At 44.0% G+C, this 12,752-nt stretch overlaps 1 protein-coding gene across 6 annotated transcripts in view; it reads left to right on the top strand.

Annotated features, from left to right (window-relative positions):
* Positions 1-12,752, top strand: part of frmd4a (FERM domain containing 4A) — a 721,373-nt gene that overhangs the window by 611,616 nt on the left and 97,005 nt on the right. For all 6 annotated transcript variants that reach the window (XM_043714187.1, XM_043714188.1, XM_043714186.1 and 3 more), the window contains 2 exons: positions 2,122-2,187; positions 2,746-2,803. In XM_043714187.1, the coding sequence (XP_043570122.1) occupies positions 2,122-2,187; positions 2,746-2,803 (124 nt within the window). The remainder of the gene's footprint in view (positions 1-2,121; positions 2,188-2,745; positions 2,804-12,752) is intronic.

Raw genomic sequence — 12,752 nt, 5'->3', positions numbered from 1 at the left:
ATTTGTTAGCCTCCAATCTTCTGGCACTACTCCTGTAGACAACGAGGACATAAAAATCAAGGCCAATGGCTCTGCAATCTCTTCCCTTGCTTCCCAGAGAATCCTAGGATAAATGCCATCAGGCCCAGGGGACTTATCTATTTTCACCCTTTCCAGAATTTCCAACACCTCTTCTCTACATACCTCAAAGCCATCCATTCTACTTAATTGTGACTCAGTACTCACATTGACAACAATGTCCTGTTCCTGATTGAATACTGACGAAAAGTATTCATTCAATGTCTCCCCAATCTCTTCAGCCTCCACACGCAACTTCCCATTCTGGTGGAGTGGACTCAATGGGCCAAATGGCCTTACTTCCACTCCTATGTCTTATGGTCTTATCAATGCTAAACTCATATTTTTCCCATTTGGAAAATTGGGTCACAGTCTCAAACAATGTTATTGGAATTTAGGAATGAAATGAAGAGAAATTTGTAAATCATTGGAATTCTGTCCCCCAGAGGATGATGGATACTCAGAGTTGGTTAGCTGTGAATTCATGTAGAATGTTACCCTAACTTTAGTTTTTGAGTGTTCTAATTTAAAAATAACCAGTAACAAGCTTTTGTGTTAAGTAAGATCAAAAATTAGGTTATTGTGCAATTATTGCTATGATTTATTACGTAACAGGGTGATAAAATGAAGATTCAAAGATTAAAAATAGGTACAAATTAAAGTATTTATAAAGATGTGAGTCAGTTCAGACGTGTAACATTGCAGATCCTTTATTTGCTTGAGGATTTCTTTTTTGAGGAGAAGGGGTTGAAGAATTGAATTCAGAATACAGCAGCTTTAGTTGATTGGCTGGAGTTACCTGCCCAGGCTGACTCAGTAAGTGGAGTAGGCTTGAATGGAAAGGGTTTCTTGTTACTCACTAGTTCTGCAGTTATGGCACTTGGAGATTGCCTGAACCCTTCTAGCAGAGTAGTGATTGATTTCTGCAGAATCCTTTTCTTGAGCTGAGAGTTCTTTCCCTGAGGATGTTCCTGGAGATCTCTATGTAAAAAGATATCCCATCACTGTACAAAGATGAAGCTCGAATTGCCAGCTTTGTTAACTTTGCGAAAGTAAGGACTGCAGATGCTGGAGATCAGAGTCAAGATTAGAGTGGTACTGGAAAAGCACAGCAGGTCAGACAGCATCCGAGGGGCAGGAAAATCAACGTCGATCATTCCCGAAACGTGGATTTTCCTGCTCCTCAGATGCTGCCTGACCTGTTGTGCTTTTCCAGCACTGCTTTGTTACCTTTGGTGAGTCATTGTTGCACAAAGCACTATGGATTGAGCTTAAATTCTTTGTGGGAGTTTCTTCCAGCCTCTCATTTGTCTCAGAAGCTTTTTGAAGCCTCACACTTTGTAGCGAAGCATTATTTTGTCCAGGGGTGGGGGGGGTATGTCATTACATTACATTACAGTGTGGAAACAGGCCCTTCGGCCCAACAAGTCCACACCGACCCGCCGAAGCGAAACCCACCCATGCCCCTACATTTACCCCTGACCTAACACTACGGGCAATTTAGCATGGCCAATTCACCTGGCCCTGCACATCTTTGGACTGTGGGAGGAAACCGAAGCAGCCGGAGGAAACCCACGCAGACACGGGGAGAATGTGCAAACTCCACACAGTCAGTCGCCTGAGGCGGGAACTGAACCCGGGTCTCTGGCGCTGTGAGGCAACAGTGCTAACCACCGTGCCCACGGTAATTAAATTCAAATTCTTTCCCTTTGTAGTTGCTGTTGAGATAAAACATGGGCCTGCTGCTGTGGATCAGCAAGAGCCACCCATACAGCCCCTGACAACCATTGTCAACACTGTGCCAATTTCTTAAAAATTCAAATTAACCATCTTTTTAAAATAAATAATAATTGCACATTCAAGACAAAGGTTGAGAAATGGATGCTGAGGGAATTCAAAGAGATGTGGAAAGTGTGGGAATGCGGGATTTGGGTAGACATTCCAACAAATCTTGATGAATGGAAGAACAGACCATTCAAACCTGGTGCTAACCTCAGTGTACAGCATTTTCAAAAAGTCACAGTGCAGTTTTAAATGTAATGCTTGCTATCTGCTACCTTTCAGTGAGGACAGAGTGATCGAACACCACAAGAAGGTCAGCGGACAGACCAGAGGACAAGCTATTGTGAAGTAAGTTGTGCATTTTCTGGAAATAAATTTTCTGGGATTAATTTTTATCAGGACTGTATCTTCCTGATCTGTTGGAAAAAACCGAATCGCTGGACTTTACCACGAGCAATGTTCTCCTGCAAACTGACTACAGACTCCCTCTCTTGCCCGTTCTTGTGTAGTTTCAAAATAAACAGATTAATTCCTTGATTTAAGCAGTGAAGTGAGGAATCTGATTCAAACACGTTCTGTGTTTGTGTGATAGCATCACCAGCAGTGACTTCCAAGTTTAAAACTCTTGCCCTTTTATGGTCAACGCAAATCTGATTTATATTTTTCACCAATGCCTTTTAATGACTGATTTCAGGGATGTTTAATTTCTGTTCATTTTGCTCATTTGCCTATTTCAAATGTTTCCTCTTTGAGTTATTCTTAATATTCACAGTCCTTCTGCCGTCTGTTTTCCTCTGTTTTTATTTATAGGTTTCACTGTGTAAATGTTTCAATGTTTCTGGAACACTAGGAGAAAAGTGATTCAAAATTATTTCTAACATTCCTTCCATTTCTTTTCCTTCCCAGTTACATGAGCATTGCAGAATCTCTTCCAACTTATGGAGTGCACTATTATGCAGTAAAGGTAAACTTCTTCACTTAAAAATGAATCCCCCCACTCCCACCCCCAACCCTGTTCTGTGTTCAGAAAGTCACAGAAATGCGTCTCTAACAGATGACCTGACTGACTTCTAGCTCTGGAAGACAGGGTGGTGAATTGTCAAGTTAATGTCTGTGATCTCTAAGCTAATGATATAGGGACAAGGGTTCACATCCCCGCCCTGCCACATGGTGAGATTTGGATTCAATATTTTTTTTAGATTGACTGTAAAATCTCTTGCTGAATTGCAACCACTGTAAAAACCTATCTTATTCATTCATGACCTTTAGGGAAGGGAATCTGTCATCCTTCGGCAGTCTGGACTACAAAGCATCAGCAATATGGTTGACTCTTAAATGCCATCTGGGTACTTAGGGATGGACAATAAACGCTGGCATATGAATTAATGAAAGAAAAAGCTCAAAGTGCAAAATCTTCGTCCTAGTCTTTAAATTCCTGTACAATTTTGACCATCCCTGTCTCTGTACTCCCTCCCCTCCAGCCCTATCGTGTTCCAAGAACTCTCTATCTCCCCTCTCCTGTTTGTGTGAGGTGATGAATTTTGGGAGGACTAACAAGGGAAGGGATTACCTGATGAAAGGGTGGACCCAGAGGATCAGAGGAACCTTGGAGAACATGTTCACTGATCATTGAAGGCAGCACGGCAGGTAGAGAAGATGGTGAAGAAGGTGTATGGGATACTTGCCTTCATTAGTAAAAGATATTGAATACAAGAGCAAGAATATCACGGAGCTGTGTACAATGCTAGGCCACAGCTGGAGAACTGTGTGCAGTTCTGGTCTCTACACAATATGAAGGATGTGAGGGGATGCAGAGGGGATCCACCAGCATCTTTCCTGGGCTAGAGGATTCCAGCTCTGAAAAGAGACTGGATAGACAGGAGTTTTCTCCTTCGAGTATAGAACAGTACATCACATGAACAGGCCCTGCGGCCCACAATGTTATACCGAACATGATAACAAATTAAACTAATCCCTTCTGCCTGCCCTGGTCTATACCTCTCCATTTCTTTTTTATTGATGTACTTATCTAAAAGCCCCTTAAACACCCCTATCGCCTCTACCACTGCCTGTGACAGTGGTTACAGCAGAGAAGGTGAGTGGCACAGAGTTCTGAAAGGTCCAATCAGAAAAGATAAAGCGGCCAAGAGCTTTGAGGTAAGGAGCAGGAGGTTTCGAGAAGGTGTTTTTCATCCAGAGTGTTGTGAGTACCTGGAATTCAGGCCCTAAGAGTGTGGTAGAGGCAAGAGCCATTAAGGTATTTAAGAACTATTTGGATGAGAACTTAAAACACCATAGCATACACGGCTTATTTCTGAAACATCGATTCTCCTGCTGCTCGGATGCTGCCTGACCTGCTGGGCTTTCCCAGCGCCACACTTTTTGACATAGCATACAAGGGCCAATTGCTGGAAAATGGGATTGGAACAGATAGAAGTTCGATGACCGGCACAGGCATGATGGGCTGAAGGGCCTCTTTCCTTGCTGTGAAAACCCGACGACTCATCTGTCCCAATTCTTTCGTTCCACCGTTGGCTTCAGCCATTTCGACCCGAGCCCGTGACCTCCTACGCTAAAAAAATTTAACTCTCCTGTTTTAGGAACCAGTTCAAGAAAATTAGACCAACCATCAAGTTTAAAAAAAGAAGAATGTTTCATCATGAAATGTTGATCTGATACTGTATAAGAAATAGGAGGAGTAAACCATTTAGATCTTGGAGCCTGCTGTGTCATTGAGTAACTTCATGACTGATTATCTACTTCAACCCTACCTTCCAGCATCATCCTCGTATCACTTAAGAGACAAGGAGAGGCTGTGATATTTTCTCAAAAGCCCTGCCAACTGAAACTTTATTTCCTTTAAACCAAACACAAAGGCTGGAACTGTTTTCCCTGGAGCAGCAGAGGCTGAGGGGTGACCTTACAAAGGTTTATAAAATCATGAGGGGCATGGAGAGGGTGAATAGCCAAAGTCTTTTTACAAAAGTGGGGGAGTCGAGAACTAGAGGGCAAAGGTTTAAGGTGAGAGGGGAAAGATGGAAAAAGGACCTGAGGGGTAACTTTTTCACACAGTTGGTGGTACATGTATGGAATGAGCTGGCAGAGGAAGTGGTGGACGCTGGTACAATTACAACATTTAAAAGGTATCTGGATGGGTGCATGAGTAGGAAGGGTTTAGAGCGATATGGGCTAAATGCTGGTAAATGGGATTAGGTCAGATTGGGATATCTGGTTGGTGCACATGAGTTGAACTGAAGGGTCTGTTTCCGTGCTGTATGACTCTATAACTCTGTAACCTCCTTAGAATGCAATTTACTTTGCCAAACTCACTGTGATTACCCCCTCTCCACCCACTCACATCAGCTTTTTGACAGCATCGTTGCTGTTCTTGGAAGCTGTTCCTTGTTTTCAGTGAAAAATAAACTCAGATTTTAAGAAGGTATTTGTATCGGTTCCACTTTCACCAGAAATAAGAATGCTGATTTATTCATTCCCATTCTCACATGTTTGATTGAAGGTGGGCCCATTCTGTGGAATGATTCAAATTATTATAGAATCTGTCTGTTTGGACATTTCTTGAAGGGGAAATATTAAATGAATGCAGCACTATTTTTCAAACACGACCCGAGGTGGCGAGTCAGCATTGAAGTCTCTAACAATCAGAAAATGGGATGTACTAAGATGCCCTCTTATGCAGCACATAAAGGTGGTGATGGTCTGGTGGTATGATCATGGACTATTAGATCAGAGATCCAGGTAATGTTCTGGGGACCTGGGTTGAAATCCCATCATGGCAGATTGTGGAAGTTGACTCCAATAAAAAGTTAAGAGTTAAATGATGACCTTGAAGCCATCATCGGTTGATGGAAAACCCATCTGGTTCACCTTAGGGAAGGGAATTGCTGTCCTTATCCCATCTGGTCTACACGTAACTCCAGACCCACAGCAATGTGGTTGACTCTTGACTGCCCTCTGAGTAATTAGGGACATGCTGGTCCAGCCAATGACGTCCACGTCCTGTGAATGAATAAAAACAAACAAACATGATGCTATTAAAGACAACATGTGGGCGTCATGAAGGGAGTGAGTTAGACTGAAAACCGATGAGTCGTAATGTTAGTGAATCCAGCAGAAACATTCCAACAGTAAGAGGACATTTAGAACCTTTCCATTGCCTTATGAGGAGAGGCTAGACCAGCAGGGTCTGTATCCTCTGGAGTTTAGAACAGCCCATGGGGACTTCATTGGAATGTAGTAGATCCTGGGGGGACTTGACTGGGAGGAGGGATGTGGAAAGGATGTTTCCTATTGTGGGAGAATCTAGAATTAGGGGTCATAGTTTAAATGAAAGGGTCACCCATTTGAGTCAGAGAGGAGGAAGCATTTTCTCTCTCAGAACATTGAGAGTTTGCAGAATTCCCTTCCTCAGACGGCCATTGATGCAGAATCTTTAAATATTTTGAAGGCGGGAGATAGATTCTTAATGACCAAAGGGATGGGAGATTATTGAGAATATGCAGGAATGTAGAGTGGAGGTTAAAATCAGATCAGCCACAGTCTCACTGAATGGGCCGAGCGGCCTACTGTTGTTCCTTGTTTATATGTTCGTAGAACGCAGTGTAATTGGTTTCTCTTGATGGTATCCACAAGTCACTACCTGAAGTTCCCTGCCCTCTATCACTGAGCACTGTTGCCTTTCACAGACAGCAGAAGATAATAAATGCTTTGACATGGCTGTATTCCACATTAAGCTCAGGCACGAGGTCACTTCCCACCTCCAGCTTTTATACTGCTTTACTGCAGTTCATTGAGACATGGTCAGAAATGTATGAAGAAGATTGGGAGGTCACCCATTAAAGACTTCTTCCTTTTCTCAAGGGTGTTTCAGTCTCCACATGCTGCCACTTCCTTCCTCTCCTTGTGTCCATGTGTGGCCTTCAGCGATGTGCAGCTGGTCAATAACATCACTGCCTGTTTATGTTCCTCTTGATTTCTGTCTTCTTTATTAGTGTTAGCACTCATCAGGTCTAAGTCCCTCACTTCACAATGCTCCTAGCATTTCATGTTATTTTCACTCGAACTGTGTATTCTCTATTAGTGCTGTTTTCTGAGTGGCAGAAACACCAAGGCAGGCTCGCTATCACTCAGAAAATATGAACCCAGCACCTCAGAAAGTATTACAACAGTAAAACATCATCTCAACTGAAAATCAGTCATGAGCATTCTCTTTTAATTCACTCATGGGATGTGGGCGTCTCTGGCTGGGCCCTGCATTTATTGCCTGTTATTAGTTGCCCCTTGAGAAGGAGGTGGTGGTGAGCTGTTGTCTTGATCCAGTGCAGTCCTCCTGCTGGGGGTAGATCACCAGTGTTGTAAGAAGAATCCCAGGGTTTTGACCCAGCGACACTGAAGGAACGGTGATATATTTCCAAGTCAGGATGGTCAGTGGCTTGGCGGGAAATTGCAGGGAGTGGTGTTCCCATGTAGCTGCTGCCCTTGTCCTTCTAGATGGGAGTGGTCATGGATTTGGAAGGTGCTGTGAAAAGAGGCTGGGGTGAGTTATTGCAGTACAGATTAACAAAAATATAGAACTGCAAGTTTAAGAGTTATTTGCACACATATCTCTCTGTCATATATTGAAAGAATGTTTGTGGAGGTGCTGATTACCAGACTCAGTGCCTACTCTTTTTGGAGCAGGAAAATCGACGTTTCGGGAAAAAGCCCTTCATCAGGAATAGAGTCGATTTTCCTGCTCCTCGGATGCTGCCTGATCTGCTGTGCTTTTCCAGCACCACTCTAATCTAGACTCTGGTTTCCAGCATCTGCAGGCCTCACTTTTGCCTCGGTCCCTACTCTGTTTGTCACTGGAATATCAGGGGTTTTTTCGTGGAATTTTGAAACATTGAGAGCAGTCAGTGCCAGCTTTCCCAATCGTGTGGATTCACCAGAAGTTCTTCTTTACTTTCTGACGGGCTGCAGACTCTCTCTTTGGCAGGACGTCTCTCACCAAGATCAAGGGCTGCGATTAGTCTGGGATGTCCAGATGCTGCTGCAATTCTGACTGAGCTGCTGGGGTTCCCTCATGGGGCGTCTCTGCCTCTCGTATTCACTTTGCTCCTTTAACACATCCACTCCAATCAAACTCCTTGGCCAAGTTTTTGGGCATCTCCTGAAGGAGGCACAATATGACATATTGTCCCCTAGTATTTCTCCAAAGCATCTTGGGATGTTCCTGCCCAGAGAACGATCATGTAGGTGAGTCTCTGAGGGAAGTTGTGATGTAACTGTGAGCTCAGTGCCCATTTTCGACAAGAGGGTTAGATGTTGCAGAGCTCAGAGTAGACTGTTCTGCCACCCTGATATGATGTCCAGATTTTCTACAACCGTTGCCTAGAAGTAACTTTTTAAAGACATAGGGGCAAATGGCCTTGTGGTATTATCATTAGATTATTAATCCAAAGACCCAAGTACAGCACCATCTTAGGTACAAAGGTTCCTTGGTGCAAACTCTTAGGTACAATGTAAAAACTAAAGAACATGACAGTCCTTCTTAGTATTAAGCAGAAAGATAAAGAAATAATTCTTGGACAGTGGTATACAGTCAGTGAGTTGCCCTGGAAGTCCTCAACATTGACTCTGGACCCCATGAATTCTCATGGCTTCAGGTTAAACATGGGTAAGGAAACCTGCTGATTACCATGTACTGTTCTCCCTCGGCTGATGAATCAGTACTCCTCCATGTTGAACAACACTTGGAAGAAGCACTGAGGGGGGGCAAGGGCACAGAATGTATTCAGAGTGGGGGATGTCACTGTCCACCACCAAGCGTGGCTCAGCAGCAGCATTACTGATTGAGCTGATTGGGTCCTGAAGGACATAGCTGCTAGACTGGGTCTATGGCAGGTGGGAAACAACAAGGGGGAAAATATACCTGACCTCATCCTTACCAATCTGCCAGCTGCAGATGTTTGTCCATGACAATATCAGTAAGAGTGACCACCACACAGTCCTTGTGGAGACGAAGTCTCACTTTCACATTGAGAATACCCTCTATCGTGTTGTGTGGCACTATCACTATACTAAATGGGACAGACTTCAAACCGATCTAGCAACTCAAGACCGGGCATCCATGGGGAGCTGTGGGCCATCGACAGCAGCAGAATTGTACTCCAGCACAATCTGTAACCTGGATAAAAGCAAATTACTGCAGATGCTGGAATCTGAAACCAAAAGAGAAAATGCTTGAAAATCTCAGCAAGTCTGGCAGCATCTGTAAGGAGAGAAAAGAGCTGACGTTTCGAGTCTAACTGACCCTTTGTCAAAGATGCTGCCAGACCTGCTGAGATTTTCTAGTATTTTCTCTATTGGTTTCATAATCTGTGAACTGATGGCCCGGCATATCCCCCAGTCAACCATTCCCATCAAGCCAGAGGATCAACCCTGGTACAATAAAGAGTGCAGGAGGGCATGCCAGGAGCAGTACCAGGCAGACCTGAAATCAAGGTGTCAACCTGGTGAAGCCACTAAACAGGACTACTTACATACCTAGCAGCAAAAGCAGCAAGTGATAGGCAGAGCTAAGCAATACCACAGCCAATGAATCAGATCCAAGCTCTGCAGTCCTGCCAATTCCAGTTGGGAATGGTGATGGACAATTAAACAACTCACTGGAGAAGGGGGCTCCACAAATATCCCCATCCTCAACGATGGAAGAGCCCAGCACATCAGGGCAAATGATAAGGCAGAAGCAATCAAAGCAGTCTTCAGCCAGAAGTGCCAAATATTTGATCTATCTTGGTCTCCTTCAGTTGACCCCAGTATCATAGATGTGATTCTTCAGCAAATTCAATTAAAGCCACATGCTATCAAGAAACAGTTGGAGGCACTAGATACCCAAAGCCCTGACAACATGCAGCAATAGTATTGAAGACTTGTGCTCTAGAACTTACCGCTCCCCTAACTAAGCTGTTCTAATACAGTTACCACAATGTGGTAAATTGCCCAGGTATGTCCTGTACACAAAAGGCAGGGCAAATCCAACCTGGACAATTATTGCTCCATCAGTCTACTCTCAATCATTGATAAAGTGATGGCAGATGTCATAAACAGTGCTATCAAGCAGCACCTGCTCAGCAATACCTGCTCAGTGACACCCAGTTTGGGTTCCCCCAGGGCCACTCAGCTCCTGACCTCATTACAGCCTTGGTTCAAACATGGACAAAAGAGCTGAATTCCAGAGGGGAGGGGCGAGGGACAGCACATGTTCACTTCCGCTGGTTGGAGTCATACCTGGAACATAGGAAGATGGTCATGGTTGTTGGAGGTCGGAACATCTCTGCAGGGGTTCCTCAGGGTTGCGTCCTAGGCCCAGCCATCTTCAGCTGCTTCATCAATGAACTTCCCTTCATCATAAAAGGTCAGAAGTGGGGATCTTCACTGATGACTGCACCATGTTCAGCACCATTTGCAACTCCTCAGATACTGAAGCAGTTCATGTTCAAGTGCAACAAGATCTGGATCATATGCAGGCTTGGGCTGACAAGTAATGTATGCCACACAAATGCTAGGCAATAACCATCACCAAAAAGGGACAATCTAACATCGCCCCTTGACATTCAGTGGTGTTACCATCACTGAATCTCCAACTGTTGACATCCTGGGGGGTTACCATTGAACAGAAACTCAACTGGACTCATTACGTAAAAACAGTGGCTACAAGAGTAGACCAGAGACTAGGAATGCTGCAATGAGTAATTCTCTTCCTGACTCCCCAAAGCCTGCCCATCATCTGTAAGGCACTCTCCATTTGTCTGATGGATGTAACTCCAATAGCTCTCAAAACGCTTGACACCATTCAGGACAGAGCAGCCCGCTTGATTTTCACCACATGCACAAACATCCGCTCCCTCCACCACTGACGCTTAGTTGTAGCAGTGTGTACCATCTACAAGATACACTGCAGAAAATCACCAAAGATCCTCAGGCAGCACTTCATCTAGAAGGACAAGTGCAGCAGATACATGGCAACACCATCACCTGCAAGTTCCCCTCTGGCTCACTCACCATCCTGACTTGATTTGATTTTGATCTTATTGTCACATGTACTGAAGTACAGGAGTACAGTGAAAATGGTATAATTGTATATTCCTGGCACCATCTTAGGTCCAAGTCCCTAAGTATAGAATCAATGGAACAACTTAGAAATAAAGAAAGAGTTAAAAGTTAAACATTGCAGTAAGTGTGGTATAGCATAAAACATTTGAAATAAGATTGAAAGTTCTACTTGGAAGTATATCGGCATTCCTTTAGTATTGCTGGGTCAATATCCTGGAATTCCCTCCCTAACAGCATTATGGGTCTACCTGCAGCACATAGAGTCATAGAGATGTACAGCACAGAAACAGACCCTTTGGTCCATCTCATCCATGATGACCAGAAATCCTAAATTATTCTAGTTCCAGTTGCCAGCATTTGACCCATATCCCTCTAAATCCTTCCTATTCAAATGCCCATCTAGATCCCTTTGAAATGTTGCAATTGTACCAGCCTCCTCCACTTCCTCTGGCAGCTCATTGCATACACGCACCACCCTCTGTGTGAAAGAGTTATCCCTTAGATCCCTTTTAAATTTTTCCCTTCTCACCTTAAACCAATGCCCTCTAGTTCTGGTCTCCCTCACCCCAGAGAAAAGACCTTGTCTATTCACCCTATTCATGCCCCTCGTGATGTTATAAATCTCTGTAAGGTCACCCCTCAGCCTCTGACACTCCAGGGAAAACAGCCCCAGCTTATTCAGCCTCTCCCTATAGCTCAACTCTCCAACCTTGGCAACATCCTTGTAAATCCTTTCTGAACTGCAGCGGTTCAAGAGAGCAGCTGTCCACCATCTTCTCAAAAGCAAATAGGGGTGGGCAATAAATGTTGGCATTTATTCATACCCCACAAATAAGTGAAGAAACAGTTCGTATCAAACCCGAAGAACCTATACTTGAGGAGTTTTGGTTGCAGACATTATGCTGCAGTTATACACAAGCCTAGCTAGACCCTACCTCTGAGTACATCTGGACACATCACCTTAAGAAGGTTGTGTTGACCTTGGAGGGAGTATAACGTAGGTTTACAAGAATGATATGAGGACGTCAGGGTTAGGTTATGAGGAGAGATTATAAAAATGTCTCTAGAAGTTTGAAGGTTGAGGGTTGATCAAGCTATTAGCAGGAAAAGACAGGGCAGATTCAGATCCACCATTCCCACTGGTTGGGGATTCTTGAACGAGGGAATAGTCTGAGAAGTAGGGCCAGAGTTCGTACGGGAGAGATGTTCCCCACACAAAGGGCGGGAGAGGTTTGGAACTCTCTTCCACAACTGATGCTGGATCAATTGTTAATTTTAAAACTGAGATGAATAATTCTTTGTTCAGCGAAGGTATTAAGGGATACAGGCCAAAGGCAGGTAGATGGAGGTAGGCCACAGATCAGCCAAGATCTCATTGAATGGTGGAACAGAATTGAATGGCCTATTCCTGTTCTTTTGTTCAAGGCATTCCATAAATTTGGAGGATGTTTTTAAATGGCCACAGTTCCAAACAGGGATTCCTTCAGGGGTGATAAATTATAATAGCCCTCCTGCCTCTTCCTGTTTAAGAACAAAGTAGATTGGGGAAGATTAATTGACTTAGTTGAGTTTGCACATCCTGAAACTCTGAATGGACATTGCTCTGTCATTGTTCCCCTTTCAGTTATGGCCTGTTCATTTCTGCTTGGAATTTGAAGCTTCCCAGACTCAACAAAATTTGTTTCCCCTCTCTCTCTCTCCCCTCCCTAATGGGTTCTCTTGCTCTCTCTCTCTCTCTCTCTCTCTGGGTCTCTTTTGCTCTTTCTCTCTCTCCCTTTCTCCCTCTATCTCTCTATGGG

Source organism: Chiloscyllium plagiosum, chromosome 23 (genome assembly GCF_004010195.1).
Source record: "Chiloscyllium plagiosum isolate BGI_BamShark_2017 chromosome 23, ASM401019v2, whole genome shotgun sequence".
Lineage (NCBI taxonomy): Eukaryota > Metazoa > Chordata > Chondrichthyes > Orectolobiformes > Hemiscylliidae > Chiloscyllium > Chiloscyllium plagiosum.
The sequence above is the reverse complement of the archived record's forward strand: the minus strand, read 5'-3'. Positions and strand labels throughout refer to the sequence as shown.